This window comes from Eutrigla gurnardus, assembly GCF_963514095.1.
Source record: "Eutrigla gurnardus genome assembly, chromosome: 8".
Classification (NCBI taxonomy): domain Eukaryota; kingdom Metazoa; phylum Chordata; class Actinopteri; order Perciformes; family Triglidae; genus Eutrigla; species Eutrigla gurnardus.
In genome coordinates this window covers 11828105-11849424 of record NC_139922.1, presented here as the reverse complement: position 1 = coordinate 11849424, position 21320 = coordinate 11828105, and the positions used below count along the sequence as shown (strand labels likewise).

Sequence of the window (21320 nt, the reverse complement as noted above, 5' to 3'; positions counted from 1 at the left end):
TATCTTTACCGGATACTAATAAAGCAGAGTCATCTGCATGAAGCAGCATTTTAGATGTCACTGCTGCCGGCATATCAATAACCCAAAATGGAGCCTTGTGGTACCCCACATGTGACCTCCACAACTTTACACACCTGTTTCCTGTTTGCCAAGTAGGATTTAGACCAATTAACAGCCGTCTTGAATTAAGGCCCACACATTTCAATCCCATTTTAAGAATACCATGATCAATGGTATTGCCTTCTGTAAATCTAACATGACCATACCCGTTTAATTCCCTTTCTCGCTCTCCATTTTTATATAATCGAAAAGATTGATCAAACACGTGTTTGTAGAGTGAGCTGTTCTGAAACCAGACTGGTACTAAACAAGTATTTTGTGTTTGAGAAGATATTCTTCCAGTTGATTATATATAAATCTCTCAAAGACTTTAGATAGTATGTTTAAGATTGACGCAGGCCTATAATGGCCAACCTGGGTTTTACTGTATTTCTCATGCAGGGGAACAACTCTGGCTGATTTCAGATCGTTTGGGAACTTTCCAGTGTGTATAGAGAGGTTCATAATATGCCACAAGATTTTATGCTGGCACTATCCTTTATTAATCTAGCTGGCAAATTGTCAAGTCCAATTGCTTTAGAAGTTTTCATTTTACAAAGATTAAAACATTGCCCTCTGTTACCATATCTAAGTCAAACATGTCGTTTGCTATGTTCAAACTATGGTAAAAGTTTTGAACAAAGGAAAACCCATCGTATCCCTTACAGGCTTGTAACTTCTTAACCAGGGATGAGGCTACTGTGGTAAAAAGCATTAAAATGGTTGGTAATTTTATTTTTCTCATGACAAATGTCCCCATCAAGTGAAGAGATGTTTGCTTGCTGTGTACCTGCAGTCTTTGAGAAAAGGTTTTTGCTTTAGAAATGCTGTATAGCGTTGGTGGCAGTTTGAGTTTTTTTTTCAGACTGTCCTCCTCGAGAAAACGACCACATAGGTCGTGTGTCAAGCACCGAATTACGACCATATGTTACGTTTCAAAATAGCGCGCCCTCTAGCGGTCAAGTAAATATCGACACTCCGGTGTCTCAGACGATCGCCCCCCGTCAATCATCGGCAGAGACCCCCCCCACACGTCGACCTATGAGTTGGAGGGCTTGTTGTTTTTTTTCCATAGAGCTCTGTCTGTCCTGATTTGTTTTTCCTTTTCTGTGTCAAACAGCCTTTGGCTTGATCCAGGTGTCCATTCTGCCTGTGCCTGCAAAAAAAAACAAAATCAAAAACAGTTCAAGAGACATAGACTACATGCTTTCCCTCTTCTTCAGTATTAATTATAAACTTTTACATACATGTACAGGCATAATTCTAAAAGACAGATCCTTCATCCTGCACTTGTAAACAGACATAATACTTCTGGGTGCTTTCTTGTCCATTTTTATGTGCATGTAACAACCAATTTCTATGCAGTTACTTTAGGAACTGGTTCAAGTACATGACATTCAAACCAGAAAGTAAGGTTGTAAAATATTGTAAAATTAAACAGAACGGTTCGTTTTTACACAATTACACTTCATTGTACTTTTTATCCAAATCTTCAGTGAAATATGCAAAGCTGTTATTTAGCCATTCTAGCGATATGGCTAAAAGGATGTCACTTATTTGAAATGTTGTTCCACCTCCCCTCCATGCAATCTTTTCACCTAGTGCCTCCAGCTGGTCCAAAAAAATCCAGTTATATCTCGACATCTACTACATTGACTACATATATTCATGATCCCCAGTGGAGAGAACCGAATCACTCTGGTGATCCCTCAACTTCTCCTCTATCACCAACATGGGGTTTTACAGTTATTTTGTAAGGGGAAGTAAATTGTTATCCAATTTGGTTCAGACATCTATGTTTTCCTCAGAATTAACTGTAATAGTCTCTCCACTTTTCATTGAGCTATTATGAAGTTTTAATTTTTCCAATACTTTTATGAACAAATAATTTTTAAAGATGAATGACATTGCCTTTAGCCACAGATGTACCTTGAACATGTAGCTAATATTAGCATACTCACTAAACTAAGATGGGATGGGAGCATAATACACACTATAAATACCAGCATGTTAGTATTATGATTGTGTTATCATACTAGCTACTAAGAGGACCTAACACTTGTTTCTATTTTTTCGCTCTTACTTTATCGGCAATGATATGTTGTGGTTTCTTTCTTTTGACAAATTTACTTATTGTAAGTCCCTTTGGACAAAGTGCTAAATTCCCTAAATGTTAATGTACTAATATTATAATTTCGCTGCGCCAAGTACTCACAGAACTGTTTTATGGATTGATGGAATATCATCAAGCTGAAATGAAAAACCCAAAGAATGAAACAAAGGAGACGATTATAAAATAAGGAGGGATGTAGAGACTAAAAACATTTTAGTAGGGCACTATTGTCATCATTTGAAGAGTCTGGTAGCATCTGATATAATTAAAAAGATTATTTAGAAGTGATCAGCTCTTATTGCATACAGAAGTTATCATGAGTTTTTTTTTTTTATTGCTGGGCACATGTTACATCCAGCCAAAGACTCATTACACGTTCACACACAGAAATGGTTTGTAATGTAATTTCCCAGTCAGATGCTGCGATTAAAAGTGTTTTTCAGGGGGTACTGGTCCATTTAAGATGTTCAATTGTCCCGAAACATAGTACAATAGTACTGTATGTGTCCTTTGAGGATGCTAAAGCCTAAATCACCCTACGGTCCTGTGGCTGGATATGCAGTCCCAGTTGGAGGCGAACCGTGGCAGCAGTATTTATTTTCTGTGCCATTTAAGCTGTCCAGGCCTGCAGCATAAAAGTGAACCGGCATGCAGAGTCTTTTGCAGCTAACTTCAGTCAGGCAGAAAACACCAGTTTTATGCTTTCAGATAAGTAATTACTCAATTTAAAGCATCGTTTTTTTTTTTCATTTCAATGTCACAGCGACAATTAACATGCCCCCCCCCCCCCCCCCCCCCGCTAGCACTCTTTGATTCCTGTCAACCTGGATATGATCGCTACCCAGCCCCAATACAGCGCAGTACTTCATCATAAGTTAATTTCCTGTGTGCCTGATTTCTTTGTTTGAAGTGTACAGAGGAGATTGGGACACAGCTGCCAGGTCGCTTATTGAACAAGAGCAGTAAAAACCTCAATGAGTCTTGTAATTCTGTTTTTTAATCCCTGCCTTTGTGTCCGTGTTAACTGTATTTGTGGAGAGCAGCAGGTGCACTGGTGTCATATGAATCCTTAATTTCCAGAAGACACTTAAATGTCAGGATAAGGGTAATGGGTAAGGTTGTAGGAAAAGGTTTTGTGCTGCATGGAAATGGAAAGGTCAGGACAGAGGAGTCTCCTGACAGGAGTCAACTTGAAACTTGAAAGTTGTTTAAACTGTAATGGGTCTAAACGCTTTTCTCTCCCTTTTGGTGTTCTTGAGACAGTCACATGACCTCTAAACTCTTTTGTTCTCAGTAAAGAGCAGTGGAGCAAGGCTAAAGGCAATACGACTGAAAATGTGGCATTCATTAAAGATCATGATATTGAGAGTAATCTCTCCAATAAGGAAATGTGTTAAGAATGTGGTCGGGAAGCTTTGAGGAGACTTTATGTTCCTCTTCAGGTTGGAAGTTAATACGAACCTCCCTCATTTTATGAGCAGTTAGTTTGTTGAACACAGCAACTTGTCTTGCGGAGCTCCAGCGGCTTTTTCTTAATAATAACCATATCTTAAATTGCACATTCACTGCTGCACCTACAGTTTTACTGCTAACTTTGCTCCCGTCTGACTTTCAGCTATTATATGTCTGGATATTTGAAGAGTAGAAACACACATATTTGTCAACCAACAACACCAGTGCAGGAAGGCAGGGATTCTGGGCCCGATGAGAACATAATCCATTGGGCCTCCACAGGCCACGCCCACACTGCACAATAGCTTAGTGTGTGAGATTGACAGGGAGCTGTGAAACATCACTGTGCTGACATACATGCAACAGTGGAAATGTATTATTTGATGCAAGACTCATCTATTCTATAAGACATTCACTAAAGGGCATCTTTTACAGGCTTTTTGCAATTTTAATGGTAAAATTATTGAATGGAAAATTCTCTTAACATTAATGAATAACTTAAAAGTCCTTCTCTCATTTGCTTCATCCTCATCATGAGCATCGGTACCTCTTCCTCCACTTCCAACCTCGTCTATAGAGTATACCTGAACACGACACACATAATAATATATCCTACGATATCATACCACATGGAAAAAAACTATTCACAAGGAGGAAGGGAGAAAATGAGTACAAAAAATCATATAAGATTAAAAACAAACAACTATATATAGACAATATGTATTTTTACATTGTCCACTCGGCAATATAATCTAATATATAAAGGCAGTGTTTGTCTTTTTAGGTGTAGTGGCTAAAAGTAGCATACCAAAAGGTTTTGTGGTTACCTTGGCAACAGTTAAAAGAGCGGCTATGGAGGATCATAAAACAGTATAGTCTATGATATAAATGGGGCTGAGGCCATTAAGTGCCTTAAAAATTATAAGAGCTATCATTTTATCAAACATGATGATAGGTTAAATATCTTCTATTGAAAATAATGTACTAATGTTCTAATGATTCTAAGGGCCCCTACAACTCACAGGCCCTTAGAATCGTCCTAACTTTGCCCTGCAGGAAGGAAATATAGATGATGAAACTACTGAGATGAGAGAATTAATTAAAGAAGTAACACACGTTTGGGAGCGCTGAGAAGGAACACACGTCTGTGTGAGGGAGAAGAAAACATCCGGTATACAAGCAAATATCTCGGTTAATTTCCAGCCACTATTCAACCTGGGAATTCTGCCTTCTAATCTTCTATGTCTGATTCTCTGAAGTGTTTCTCAGTCTATTTCTGGCAAGTCAACTGGGTGCAAGCAGGGAAAACAGACTTCTAACTATAACTGTTGCTGCTGGTCTGTGTGTTTGCGTCCAGCTCTGTTCTGCCTCTGGTATGAATCTGAACATGGTGCGCTGAACCTGCTTCTTTTGTTCTGCTGTTATTTTTGCCTTTTTCCTCGCAATGGGCTGATCTCTTTCAAAGCCAATGATACATTTTGATCGTTTTCCTCCCTCGTGGAGGTCTTCAGGTGGAGGCTTGGACAGGCTTATTGATTGATCCTTAGCCTCACTAAAGGGGATATTATGTTTGCTCCAATATACTTTTGACCCTTCTGCGTGAATGTGAATGTTAAGGGCGCACTCGGTTGACCCTGGAGCAATGTGAGTGCAGGCCGGCGGGGGACAGGGGAGGGGGGACAATCATGCTTAGGCATGGTGCGGATCAACTGGCCCTAGTGTCAATGTGCCCTCAGTCTACAGTACCACTTAATTCTGCATCACACTAGTCCCTGACTATTGATTGATTGAACCGATTTGTTCATCTCCAAGAAACTAAAAGAACAAGATACAAAGGAAATAAGGAGAGATGGAAAGAAGAAGGAAATTAGAGAAGAACGGAAGTAAAAATCAATGAAAGAAACCAGAAAAGATTGTTGAACTAGAAAGGTGCACTCAGCAGCCTGCAGATCTCGGCAGATGTGTCTGCAATGACCACTGCTGTTGGATTGAAGGGCTGGATTTAAAATGTAGTTTTTCTGATTCTAATTGATCTTCATTTGAATAATTCAATATCGATTTCTGAAATCACAACATTGATCTTTAAATATGTGCCTTGTCCTGTGCATGTGTGAAGACTAGCAAACCAAAGTGAAAATGAAAACAAGTAGCTGCTGCACAACCAGCAGCGAAACCGGGTCATCACAGGAACAAAACGTGTGACACTACATTTCATAACACGAGACAACTTTAGGCCTAAATTCTTCTCTGCTTCGATCGCTGAGAACAGCTGATCTGGGCTCATCTCTGCCTCGCTCTGTCGCTCAAACACTATCTCTGCTGCCACACATCACTCTGCTCTTATACCAGCGAGTCCAACATGTAATATGCAAACTTGATGATTGCATTTAAAAGGAAGGGGGAGGTACAAGGGGCTGGCCGCCAAGCACGAAGGACAGATGTCTGGTAGATAGATGTGTCTTTTTACTGGCTTATTTGTGCCCTTCTGTTTAAGCTTTGTCTCTGACACTCGATAGAGAGCCGCAAGCCACAAACAGCTGTTACATGTATGCCTCTCTAAATAAATCAAAGGGGATGCCGAGAGCTTTGTCAGATGAGGTAACTGAAGATGTATTATTCTAATTGTCATTTATAGTTCAAAATATTCAAACAAATGGCGCTGGAGATCACAGCCTCATCTATCCATCCATTCATCTCTTCTTCTCATCTTAAATAACAATACATGAATACAAGTAAATTAATAATCCTTCTTTTTAAAGAAGATCCCTGTTAAAGGTAGATGCAACCTTATGGTGTGAGAGAGTTGACACAGCACTCAGAGGACACGGAGGTTCGGTAGAGAAGAGGGATACTTTTTATTTTCTCCCAAAAAGGCCAAAATGGCAATTCATTCAAAAAAAAAAAAGAGGTAACATTTCAAACAACAAAACAAAAATGACATGATAGTCAAAAAAACAACAACAAATACTTAAGCTTTGTCACTTGAGGTGCAGAGAACCGAGCCTGGACAGTCACCTGTTTTCCACCAGCCCTCTTGTCTCCTTGAACACCTGGCCTTAAATAGGCCCTGCACTGATTACCCTAATTGGTAGAAACCAAACTGCCAGTTTGACAGGGGTGCTTCAGCACAACTAAATGAGGCAGTGAAATTACCCTTATGTATATTTATATATATGTATTTGTAAAGACTTGTAATCAGCCTAAAACTCATGGACAAATCAGATTTTATTAAATGCTAAACAATGACTCAAATCAAACCCAGCAGCCTAAACAATATTTACTTTTGCTCTTACTTTTACTCTACTTCAAATGTCTCTATGAAAATAACAATACATGCAAAATGAAAACAAAGTGTAGCGTGGTTATTTGTTACATATGAAATGGAAAAGGAAATGTATTATTGACGATCGCCCCCGCAGTGTTGATATTTATCTGGTGCGCACGCGCTAAACAGCTGCAGGAGTAACAGGTGAAATATGACTTGAACCGGTTAACGTGGAGGATGGTAACAGACTATAAACAGAGGAAAACAAAAAAATACAGCAACATAAACATAAACACACAGTCTTTTAATGAAGGCAGCGCATTGCTGCCGTGATGGGCTGCTCGTCCCGTCACAATCCCCAAATCACACACTGGTGGTTTCATGGCAGTTTTAAATTAGGTTATTAAAGGGATTGACAATCTCTCTTAAAGTGATGGTTCGGAGTAAAATGCACCGTAGGTCATTTCCTCCATGACATCCAGCTAAATACCCCCTCGGAAGCATTTTTAGCGATGGTCAGCATTTGTCAAGATAGGGCTATCAGCCGAATGGCTTAGTAATAGCGCGATGGTACATCTTGTATATCTCGTAAATTACCCCACTAATAATGAATGGGATGTTACCAAACTTCTGCAGTAGTACACATAGGGTCTGTACTCACAAAACGAGGCATTTGAAAGTTTGTAAGTACACCAGGAGTTTATTTAAAAGAACACTTGCCTGATCCTGCTTCTATCCTCGGCTGCTATGCTACCGCAGCGTAGACGCCACTTCCGTGTTTACCAAGATACCTGATAATACAAGCATTTATAAAAATGTGTTGACCTGCTTCCGAGGGGGTATTTGACCTCGCCTTTAGTAAATCTTTCCAGATTGAAAGGATTACTTAAACAAACCGGTATAAACTTTTTTGAGCAAAGGGGGTTCAAGTATAAGTTGCTGCGCTCCACCTGCTGTGGATAATTAGTATGTGTACTGTATATGCTTTGATGTTGTCAGTAGACCGCCGGCTTGTTCATTTAAAGTCTCTGGTCTCCTCATCTATGTTACTTACAGTTCTCTGTGATAGTGAGACAAGTCCATGGTGACTGAACAGCAGGCAGAGGTTTTTATTGATTCAGCATTGACAAGTGTCCATTATGAGGAGTGCAGTGCCCTACAAATGTCACTGTGGGAGGTCGTCTTCCATATATCACAACAGCGGGAAAGGCTGTCCTTACAGGGCCATGGGACAATTTTGTCCCTGCAGCATCTCACTGCTGCAGCGTAACGCCGCAAACCAAAGTTCTCTTTAAACTGTGCGATCGGGAAAGGGCTCTCCTTTCCGTGATAACGGAATCTCTGTGTAAAAACGCCTACAGAGTGCCTCCATTGAGGTTTTTGATGCCTCACAATAGAGACTCAGCCTTGAAAGTACATTTATTTACCTACATGATAAACACTGTGTTACTCCTCCATCTCCCAGAGCTCATCCTCCAGGCAGGATCAGAAGCCTGACTCCTCATCACCTCCCCCTCATCCTCTGTGTCAAAGTCACACAGCCTGACTGTTTTGGCAGTGGTTGAGGCCAGGGTTTTTGCCTTTTATTGAGAGAGAGAGAGAGAGAGTGAGAGTTAAAGGGGGAGAGAGAGAAATGGGAATGACATTACAGAAAGGGCGGTGTGGACTAAACCTCGGTATGTTGGACGCCAACTCTACCACTGAGCTCCTCCAGATCAGCCTGGACTTCAGCCTGCCTGAGGTCTTTGTGGCGATCCACTAGGTGCGTGTCCATTCTTGAGCTTTTTTACTTCCAGCCAAAGACTGGGCATATCTCAGAGCTGATGTCTAAGTCATCCAGGTCAAGGTTATGTTTGAGAGCTTTATCGTAGGCAACTGGACTGAACTACTGGCTACTGGTGAGTTTAAAGGTCCCATATTATACTGTTTTTCATCAATTCCACACAGCTGTCCGAGGTCCAACAACACTGTATTTGATATGCATTGCACAAAACCCATCCGTGGTCCTGAATTTCAGCTGTCTAAAAGTTGCTCAAATGAGCTCTCCTGAGAACAGGCTGTTTCTGTGCCTGCACCTTTAAATGCTAATGAGCTCCGTCTGTCATTGCCTACTTGGAGAGCCACGGAGACAATGGCGCTTACGCTAGCGGCAGCATGCGCCAATGTTTACGGTGGATGTATCGCTATGGCCTGTGTGGCTCAGGTGAAGTTTCTGGGTCCCGTATGGTTGGGACAGATCCTTTTACGAGGGTCAGTGTCGAGGCAAAGCCAGCTTTGTTCTGACCCTCGTTACTGAAGCAGTCCGATGTGAAGTGGTTAGCACACGCATACAAGCTAACACGGACCGTAGCCAGCACTTATGTTGATTTGTACAACCAACAACAGAGCAATTTGCATGTCTAGCTGTGAGCGACGACATTGTGAAACACTGCTATCTCACTGCTATTTCACTGCAGGACACACCGAACTTCACCTCGTGATGAACGCCTCCTCTCGGATATCTCCCATCATCGCGCAGAGGAGTTCGGCCTATGCAAATGACTCCATTTGTTACGTAACGACGGGAGCTGAATCTGAACAGCCCATAGGATTGCTGTTTTGGAATCGCTCGTTTTCCTCATTCTGGGAGTTGACAGGCTCAGGGAGGACCATTTTGTAGGTGTAGAGACCAGAGGAATGTGTTTTTCATAATATGGGACCTCTAACATAATTTGTTAATACTCTGAGACCCACCCAGCCCTCAAGAGAAACTTGGGTCGTTAGTAATTTGGTGGGTCTATGTGGGTCTTGAGCCTTCAAGTGAACTATTCACATGGGTGTTGGATGGGTCCCCTGAGAGTCGTTAACCCATCCTGCCAACATGTGATTCATTCCGGTCACATGGGTTGGATTGTGGATGGTTGTTGATTTGTCTGGAGACTCATTTGAGGCTGTGTGTGTATGTGGCTGATAGGTTATGTCTTAAACCACCTCCTCCATGGAGAAATGGTCATTTCAGATTCACAAAAAAATGCTCTTCTTTAACCCCTCTCTCAAACCGTCTGTCTTCCTTTGCCAGAAAGCGACATTGGAACACTCCTTTTATATCAAAATCCAATATTTTATTCGAAACAAAATATGATGCATACTTACATCAGCTAGTACCAACCAATTTCAACCAATAATATCATCCATCAATCAATCAGACCTAGAGAAGGTCATGAGCTAATCTTTTCAACAATCAAATGAAATACGGATAATAGATTATTTAAATGTCACTTCAGCTCAATGTTGAAACAAATGGAACAAGTTATTAATCTTGAGAAAGGACTAAGCTGTGCTGATGTTTCTTTTCAACCAATGTTGTGCCCTTGAGTAGAATGCAGGACACGGGTCTGTGTCAAAGGCTTTGAAGCCAAGTATCCATCCACCAGGACCAGCTCTGGATGACTTTCCAGCTTTAGGAATGTCACATTTAATTAACACTTACTGTGTTGAAAACGTTGCTGGTGAAAGCATTCCGGGTAGAAACCACGCTTCCTTCCTTCAAAATGCAGATTAATGGTATAGAAATGTAGTCTTAGGCTTTGAAATATAAATCCTTGCATTGTGCACTTAATTTTTATTTACCTCCCTTTTTTGGCATCTTCTTTCTCACTCTAAATGTGTTTAATCTAAACTGAGGCCTCTAAAATAGGAGCACTGGTGGAGGATTTACTGCTGGTCAGGTTATTATTATATAAGTGCTCTACTAACCTCAGTCGAACTCAAGAGGCCAACAGCTTGTTTATAAAATGAGTTCCTAGAAAAAAAGAAAAGAACCGTAATCTGAGTGAGTTAAATTAATTAATCCTTAGTAATGGCCGAGCTGTAATACACCAAGGTGAAATTTCTGCAGGGAATACAATTGTTTCTGTAGTTTAACTGTATTTAGTTTAAAGTAACTCTATTTAATATATAGCCAGAAGAAATCTTCATAGCAGAGCATACAATAGCAGGGTTATAAACTGCATCAGGGAGGATGCAAGTGATTAAGAATCATGGAAAAAAAGGAGATAAGAGAGAGAAGGATGAAGTGAAATAATGATAGGCAAGAGAAGAAAGATGGTAATAAGGGATGGATGAAATTAAATATAATGACTGGGAGAAAAGATAGGAATGGAAAATGATGAAGTGGAAGTTGCAGCGAGGGGAGGATGCAGAAAAAAAGAAGAAGAAGTGATAAAGGACATGCAGCGGGGAATCAACAAGAGAGGGACACAGACACAGTGATGAGAGATGATGTGCTGCAAGAGGAATCAAAGCAGCGGCCAGATTTTGTACATCAGAGTTATGAAAGAGATGGACAAAAATATGAATCATAACTAGCGTATAATAAGTCTTATACATCTTTGTCCTCGGTGTCCGCTGTCACTTTTGTGCGTCATCGGTTTTGATGATTTGTTCAGCACAGGGCATAATGTGCACATTATTTTTTATCACTTAGCTCCAGGTGGTCCAGCTTTGAATGGTGACGGATTTTGTTCACAAAGCACCAAACAGCCACCCCATAATAACAAGTCTGTAGTTTACGCTGTGGTTGCCATGGAGTCTCCCAAGGTGACGTGAGAGAATAGAGCACGGTTTCCGTAATTAGAGGAGATTGCATACGATTAGACCACGGCTGGGCCAAAAGACGTGAGACAAACACACATTAACGCGCACGCACATGCACACACACACACACACACACACACACACACACACACACACACACACACACACACACACACACACACACACACACACACACACACACTAATGGTGAGATGCTGCAGGTCACAGGTGATGGTGTGGGTGGACAGTGAATGTCAACCAAGTCAAGTCAGTTGTATTAAGACCAATATCACAAATCACACATTTACCTCAGCATATGGCACCGTCTGTCCTTAAATAATTGTAGTGGTTAAAGAAACCCCCCATCCCCCAAAAATATCCCTTTAACGGAATGGGAGAAACCTTCAGAAGAGCAATTATAGACAATCCGAATGACAAAGGGGGAAAGAGGACAGGCTACACAAACATACGAGAGAGACAAGAGGAGAGGATGAATCATTTGGAGGACAGAGATCTAGATCTGACATGTGAGGGAGAGGGGTCACGCACTGTCGATGATTCACTACAGACAAGCCAGAGTTAAGAGCCGGGGAAACCAACAATATGCGGATGTGTCTGGTCACCCTCAGGGTGTCGATAAATCGCTCATAGGCACTTTGTAAAATCTGAGTTCAGTCAAAGCGATTTTTTGCCTGAGGCCATCTTATTTTTTAATTATTTACAATGGGAGTGCCAGCAGCATTACGAGGCATTAAGTGTCTATTCTCAAACGCTTTGAATCCATGTTCCTTCTGTGTGGAGTTTGCATGTTCTCCCCGTCTTAGCATGGGTTCTATCCGGGTACTTGAACTTCCTCCCACTGTCCTGACATGTGTCAGCCCTGTTAGAGACCCTGTCCAGGTGTACCCTGCCTCTGCCAGCTGGGATCAGCTCTAAGACAAGGGTTTAACCTGTCTTTTCCCAGAATATGTTTGGACCTTTGTGTCTTGTATAGTGTCAAAGTGTTGCAGCATGATGCCTCTTGTGATTTATTGCCTCATAAAAGTCGAACGTGCCTCCATAAAACAAATATAAAAGATGTATTTTCCGAGCTAGTAAATGTGTTCCTTTCAACAGTTAATCTCCGTGAAAACAGGCTCTCATTTCATTGTACATGGAAATGCTCATCATTCTGCTCTGACATGGAAGCTTTTTGAAAATCAATATAGCCTGACAGATGTTTTGACAGATATTTGCTTTATGCTGGTTTGAATCGGCACAGGCACACATCCTGCATGTCAAATCATTTGTGGCATCATAGACACTTACTGATATTTACACATTTAATCTATTATCTTTTACTACTAATAATAATAATTATATGAATTTCATCATCTAATTTATCATTAGAAAATGAGAACCACATGTATAGTCAGTGGCGGCCAGGTTTTTTCTTCCTTGTCTGATGTGAGAGTCCAAGGATACAGGATGTCATGTTGTACAGATTTTAAAGCCCTCTGAGGGAAATTTGTGATATTATGCCATAAAAAGAGATGTAATTGTTTGTGAATTCTTGGATATTTTAACTGTTCATTTCCATTTTTCTGTTTTGTTCCAAGTAGTGATACTATTTGTTCTGTATAATGAAGTTGCATTATAAGACATGGTTTAGTAAAATTGCATTTACACAATGAAGTATTCAAAATAATTTTGAATAATGAGTAAAATAATACAATAAGGAACCCCCACTTTAATAAGACCATCTGTTCTTTTTAATACATTTTGATTATTGTACTTCCATCAGTATTATATGTGTGGTAATCATGTTCTCAAATGTAGGCTACTGTAATGAACTAATATCAATGCGGACTGCCGTATGCATCAGCATTTATAAAAACTAGCTGGATATATAGAACTATATGTTTTCTTTAGCGAGACAATACCAGCGGTAACGCTGTTGCGCCTGCTTTGCTGCAGTCCAGCTAGTTCAGCCAAAAACAGAAAACAACTTTCCTGCTGCATTGTGCTGATTACGCTACAGCAGCATCACATCAGCATAATGACAGAAATCTGCAGTCTTTCCATGAAGACAGCTTTGGTTTGAAGGGAAATGTTAGACTCTCCTAATGCTGTTAAAAGGGCATCTTTCCAAAGGGAAACTGAAAGTCATGCTGTGGATTTCACACTGGTGGCTAAATGGAGAGGCATATACAGTATAAAGCTCCTCCTTATAGCTCATTACGACACCAGACATGTGTCCAGTGTGGCCCTTTGCAATTACATCATTAGCACTCAGCTCAACCCACTTAGCTCGCTGGGGAGTTGAACAAGTAAAGGTTTTACCAGCCCGAAGAAAATATGTGTTCCTCCACTCCTGTCTCGCCCCTCCTCTCCATGTGGATGCATTGCGACACACTTTATGGGATGAAGGTGTCCTTGCAGCTTCATTTGTTTTACGCACTACGGTAACGCTGGATTTACTGCCGTAGCTGCTGATGAACTGTGTGGCAATCACACACTTGTGTTGAGCTGCTTTCTGAGGGACAGATTGATTCTTGCTTTATTCTTCACAGTTTAAGTCACAGCTCTGTGGATCTGTCGAGACACTCACCCTCTTTCTCTCTCCCCCATCTCTCTCTGTCTTCCCCTCTGCCTCAGATTTAAGTTGACACAACTTTCAGAGTGCTAATGGGCTGCTAATCTATAACACCGCTATGTTCTTGCCACCCTTTTCCTCTCCCATTCCCCCTGATCCTTTCATCATACACCCCCTCCCCCTCCACTATTTCAGCACCATGTTTTCTTGCTCAGCACTTTCCCTCTCCCTTTCCTTTGCTTACCCTGTATAATCTAATGACACTGCAGTAGACAGAGATGTTTGCAGTGTCCTTGTGGAAAAGTTATTAAAAGGTTTTCTGAAAGTTTATGACACCTGGACATAAATATTGCAAGACATTTGGATGATTGTGGATGGATGAGACGGATAGCAGACATGACGGCTAGACCAGAAATGGCAGAACCAAAGGGCACTGTGATGCATCACTTTGTCTTGTTGTTTGGAAAGGTGTTGGCATCTTTCCTCCATTAACCTCACATTAACCTAAATACAAGCTGGAGAGCAAATGTCTATTGACAACGTTGTTGCAGGAAGCTCTTTAATAGGAGTTAGTTCACACTGCGACTCTCCTCTATGTGTCTGTGCAGATGGAAAGGTGTATGCGTTTGGCGGTATGGGAGCCGACACAACGCCACAGGCCCTGGTGAGGGTTTATGAGGCAGAGAAGGACCAATGGCAGCCGGTGACCTCCATGCCCACGCCGCGGTACGGAGCCACGCCCTTCGTAAGAGGAAACAGAATCTACATGATGGGTAGGAAACCAGATCTCATCCTCTTATTACTCTCTTTTTATTTGATAATTTTCAATGTTTAATTAACCAAACCTGTCTGTTTGTATCCCCTTCAAAGTAACTGTTTCGCCTCCATGCACAACCATGTAAACTTTTTGGCTAAAAATGACACCATGCATACTATATTTCCACACAGAAAATTAACAAAGCATAACAGATTTAAAGTTTGTTACAGGTATGACCCAAAAATCAATATCAAGTGAAAAAGGTCTCTATCAATTTAGAACAGAAATAATACATTTAAAATGGAATTTCTTTTTTTAATGTTCTTAGTACAACTAATGTGCATACTAGAATAAATTGCCATGTCCATGGTCCTAAGAGGATGAATCCTATGGACTTTGTGATGCTTGAGTTTTTGGATGAGGATGTTTAGTTAAAAACAAAACAAAATGAACTAATCAGCACTCTTGACACATTTTTTTAAGGAACCCTTTGGAACAACAATTCTATCCCACAAATTATATCTGTCTCCTCCCTCTTCCTCTTACACATAAGCCCACAGTCTTTGACATCACCTGGAAGTAGAGTTTAGGGATTCAGTAAATTGTATTGATAGCTGTAAAGAGTGGGACCAGCTGCTGTTCGATATTCAGATTGCACAACAACTGGCATTCTCTCTCCTGGCCACCAGGGGGCGACTACTCTGGTTTCAAGGAGAAGTATGATTGCATGCAAGTCTTTGAGAAAATGACCCTACTTCTCACTTAAAGCCTCGCTACATCACTACCAATGCAGTTAGCTACTACTGTAAGATACTTTAACACTTAGCTGTAAATAATGAAGCTAACTTTGTTAACAGCTTCGCACCGGAAGCCAGATGGAGTCAGATCCAGTTAAGTTGCCCCTGTGACGCTTGTGCTTGTCAGATCCATTCGTCGCTCCTCCACGGTCCAAATATGGTCACTTCCTTTCACTGGTTGCAAGATTGGAAAAACAAAAACTAAAGGCTTCAAAACTGTAGTCCACAAACCAATGGGTGATGTCACGATGATTCTTATACAGTCTATGGTTTTGATAGACTATTGATCAGAAAGACAGAGTTGGAGTTCTGTAGAAGAATTATAATAATGTGTGTGCACAGCAGTGCAGATCCTGTGTTATGTCCTCCATGGTTGGCATCCACTCATTTCCCATCCATGATCAGAGGTTACATTTGCCTTCATTGTGTCTCTTTGGGGGGCTACTTATTGCTCATTGACACTTGGTCAACATTTCACATCACCGCTGAGAGATAAATTGGAATCACACAAGGCTGGGTATGATCAATTCATATCACTGCGGAAACATTTTGCAAAGAGATGAATTCATTTCACCTCGCGCTACGAGCACCAACACAGTTCTCACTCGGAACAAAGTATTATTCTCCCACGCTCCACCGGAGGGGTAGAATAACTCTCTGCAGTGGCTGAGAGAGCTCGACACACTGCGGACTCTCAGGCGGACAAAAGAAAACACAAGCAAATTGACACTAGTGGAATGCAGTTGAGAATATTTACTCAAGTACTGTATTGAAGTGTCATTTTGAGGTACTAGTATTTCCATTCTACTTTATCCCTCTATTTCATGACATTTCAATGGAAATATTGTATTTTTTATTGCACTACATCTCACAACTGTAGTTACTTTACAGATAAATATTTGATAAAACATTTGACGAGTTTATAAACTATGATTCATTGATACACAATAAAATTGGATTAAATTGTTTGAATTAGCATGATTTCTACCAGCTGCAACATTAAAATGTTGCTCAGGCATGAAAACAAGCAGGCAGCTGTTTTTAGTCGTGGAGAGGAGAGAGACACCGTTAGAGAACACAGTGGGGCATTTAGCTGCTAAAGGGCCAGATATTTCACTCAGGAGTTGGTGGAGACAAAAAGTGAGCCAAAAGGATAGTGAATGAAGGACATCAGGTGACCAGAAATCGGATTAAAAAGTAAAAATAACTGTTGCTCCATATCTGTTGCATGTGTAAAGTGGCAACATGTTTGCAAACATGTTTGCCATATGAACATTGTCGTGTTAATATATCAACGTGTGACCCACAAGTCAGTTGATGCAGTTTTAAGTAAAGGAAATACTTCCTCTTTAATCCCATAAACGATGTATGATGCCAACATGCAAACATATACAGGTTATGTTATGGGAGAAATTGGAATCACTTAACATTTTGCTAAACAAGTATTTTCATTATGTCAAGATATCCTTTTGAGTGAAAATCAATTAATTAATTAAATAAGGCTATCATAAATCATTAGATCACCCTACATAAATGAAGAATGAATGCATTATTTATTTTTGTATCCTGTATTTTTTAAATCAAGTTGTATTATTCACTTTTCATTTGTCAATATTTACAATTATCCTGATAACGGAAATTCACCATGATCAACTTATTGTGAATCCACAATACAATCCTACATCATCCCATCCCTGGTACTGTATATTCACTGTTTGTTCATGATTGCTATACTGCTTCAGAATTTTATGTAATATCATGAAGTAGCAATTGCACAACTCTGCAAGGGCTTTTAATTTGACAGGACAGTGAAGACACATCAATAGAGCTCTGGAATCTTTGGGGCGACACAAGCAGGGAGAGAGACGACTAAGGAGAATGATAGCGAGATAATGTAGATCAGTCTTATAGTTTAAAAGAACATTCACCGTGAATGGTATTCTCTATTGATAAGTGTTGCACGGTATACTAGAAAATCAGCTGGGATCGGCTCCAGCCCCCCCGCGACCCTGAATACAGGATAAAGCGGTAGACGATGGATGGATGGAGGGTAAACTAGAAAAGTATTGTGATACCCTGCCGTTAATTACAGTACGAAACCCAGTTTTATTGGTAGGCTACTGGTACTTTAAGTATGACAGTGTCGAATATGAGTAGGATGGAGTTTTAGCAGCATTGCCTCATGAACTTCTCTCAGAACTCACGGGGGGTTGTTGTTTTGGTCTGCCCCCGCTGCTGAAATGAATCCTAGAGGAAACAGTGATGTTACTGTTTTTTGCCCCCAGTCTGTCTGTTATTGTGTCCTAAGTCCTAAGTGAGATGTTGAGAAATCAGAATATCGAGCAGCTGCAGGTCCCACTCTTTACAGCGTTCTTCCTCAGTGAGCACTGGGTCACAGCAGCCACAGGAACACCAGTGGTCTCCTGAGCTCTGCAGCTTTGCAGCAGCTGGATCACTGCCTGTTGCCCCCCCCCCCCCCCCCCCCCCCCCCTCTCTCTCTCTCTCTCTCTCCTCGTCCTCATCTCCTATTAGTAGGAGCTCTTCATCCGTGTCCTCTGAATCAAATAAAACGGGTGGCAATGGAATTCAATGACCTTATCGACAGTGTTGACATCCCTGACATCAAAAATCAAAATAATTTAGATCGAGTCCTACTATGGTGAATGTATGTTCTGCTCCGTGGTTGTGTTAGACTTTCTCGTTCTCGATCATTTTGATCGACATGGAGTTCCACTATAATTTACTATTACTTGCCACTTTAATTTAAATTTGTAATTATAAAAAGACAGCCTAGGCATATTTAAATAAAAAGTGCATCAATTAATAATCATTGGGTCATTTTTAATGTAATTATTAATAATTCATATTTAACAATGAACAAGGTTAGAGTTCCATCTTTGTACAATATGCAGTTGTATGTTAGTTCTATGAAAATGTCCTTCATGACCAAGCAAGAGAACCAGCTCACTGGAGTGATGTGTGCTTTGGCTCCTCACAACCAAAGATGATACAGTCAATCAATACACATAATTTCATGAAAGTTAAACTGACCTCCAATCACTAGACCACTTCATAATTGTTGCGTTACACAATTTAAAGCTGAAGATGTTACACAACTGCTAGACCGTTTACACCAGCACCGCTCTATGAGCCATATTGATCACAGATGTTCCATTCCAAGGTCTCCAGTCTGGCAAATTGAGGATACGTCTTTGAATTTTGGTGAAGGATGGAAAATATTCAGTATGTGACCTCTGATTGAGGGTTGCTCTCTCATGTCCTTGCAGCAGTGTGTGGGATCTAATACACTTTTTGTAAAAAGTGTATTGGATCCCACACATTGAAAACATATCCGGTGCCACTAGGGCTGTGTGTTTTTAATCAATGAAGGCAACGACAAGCTAGTAGCTCATGCATTTCTAAGGGCATGGACAGTAAAGTTAAACAGAGACACCACACCAACCGCCACACTCACCAAGGGGAAATCTTCAGCAGTAGACCAGATCCTCTGGCCCCGTTCTGTGACCCGTGGTATTCACAGACACGCTCCAAGGTCTCTCACAATGACAGTCTTCAGATTTTTCCATCATTTAAAAAGAAAAAATAAAGTAAATATTTAAATGTTTAAATATTTTGTTACTGCCACCTCCTGCTCTCCTCTGGTCCTGCCTGTTTGGCTAACCCTGATATTCTTACCTGACCCGCTGGTAGGAACACTTTGAGGGCAAGTTTTCTGTGCAGTTCTTGTTTCAGACATTGACCACATTTTGAGTAAATTCTTGTTTGTCCCTGATAGATTGATAACAGCAAGTAAAAGAGCACAGACTCAGTAAAAGATCAATAAAACACTGCCATGTGCATCTGTCAACCTGGAACTTAGTTGTAGTTGAGACAAAAGGGGCTGGCTTTTTTTATTTTTTATTTTATTTTTTACACATGTCAGTGTTATTCTGAAATGTGTTTATTTTCTAGTGCAGTTCCCAAATACTTATAGACTCCACGATTTCTATATTCTGGTCATTAATCAGGGTACTTTTAGGAGAGGGGTGAGCGCGTCTATAATCAATGCACATCCTCAGTCTTTGACACATTCAGTAGTAGAAAAGATTGATGAGAGCCAGTGATAGTTGCGGACAGCTCAGAAAATAAACCACAGCCAAGAATATTGTTGTCCAAGGCACATGTGTCATTGAGCTTCTGGAGGAGCAGATGTGGCTGTATGGTATCGAAGGCTGATGAAAATCTTACATGCTTGTTAGAGTTCATGAGGTGCTTGTATACGTAGTTGAGCAGAGTTAGTGTGGCATCCTGAATCAACAAAGCAAATTGCATGTAAAACTAACTAACTTTAGTTAAACATTGAAGGAATAGTTTCATAACCTTTTTTGCTTCTTTCATTTGGCCTCTGTCGGAAGTGTGTTTGCTTTTAATTTTTGGGTGCTTCGCTCTCCTTAACGTCATTGGATAGAATTTTTTTTTCTAGGACCATAGAGAGCCTCGGATATAAGTACGAGCTACAACCTATTTTTTTGGTGGTCTTCCATTGACAAACATTGTGGATGGTACCTTTTACTTATTATTTTAACATCTAAACCAGAGATCTTCAACAGGGAGTCCGTGACCCCTAGGGGGTCTGCAGAGTTACTGCAGGGGGTCTCCAAAATGATTTGATCCCAAACTTTATTTCTTCCAAAAATGTATGTCCAAAAATACACATTAACATGAATAAAACCTATAAAAAGCAAATATAAATCAACGCACTACATTATAATTGACCGGTTTAATAAGCAACACAATTTTATACGATACATTCTCATTAAAGAGTAAGAACACAAACATTCCAGTCAAATTCAAAGTTGAAACAACTCTATCTTTAGCTTTGTAACAGTTGAACTGTCTTTACTATACAAAAACTAATTTGGCAAAAGTTTTATGTTACTTTTGCACATGGACACATTGGATGTACCGACAGTATGTGGAAATGCTACTGTGCATACAAACTGTACTTTAACATTGCACTATTGCCCTCTCTTTGCAGAAAATATATATGAGAGGTCCTTGACCCGAGCAATACTGATATTTTAAGAATAAAGGGCTGTAGAATTATACAAGACGTATGTCAGTTTCTTCAAACCCCTGAAGACAAGGTGGTCATATCACCCTGACATTTACACTGCTGTTTTGGTCCTACAGCTTGGGTGAACTTAAAGGTTTGAAAATATAATATTTTTCACCTCTATAAAGCAGTGTATCTAATATATCTGCCATTTCTAATGAAGACTATTAATAGCAGCCAGAATTATCATAAGTCTGATAATTCTATAATAATATTTAGCTGTTCTAAAATGTATTAATGTGTCAGCTGTGAGAGGCTTGATCCTTCAAGTCTGACAGAAAAAAGAAATTTCCCAACTATATATATATATATATATATATATATATATATATATACATATATAAAATGTACGCCCACAGTGCTGACTGTGGGCGTACGGGTTTGAGAATCCGTTCATTGACAGGAGGATGGCTTCGTAGAATTGTTCAATAGCATTTTTCCTCATAAATCACAGTGGCTGTGGTGCTCCTGTGGTTAATGTGAATCCATACAAGACGTAGTGATCAAATCAATGTTTAAGTTTTGACTCTTGGCTAATTTTTCAGTCTAGTCAGTCAAGTTTGCATTCATC

General features: G+C 40.3%; 1 protein-coding gene across 1 annotated transcript in view; it reads left to right on the top strand.

The window, feature by feature from the left end:
* klhdc8b (kelch domain containing 8B) overlaps nt 1-21320 on the top strand; it is a 181982-nt gene that overhangs the window by 98019 nt on the left and 62643 nt on the right. The window contains exon 3 of the mRNA XM_084015586.1: nt 14688-14852. Within this exon, the coding sequence (XP_083871712.1) occupies nt 14688-14852 (165 nt within the window). The remainder of the gene's footprint in view (nt 1-14687; nt 14853-21320) is intronic.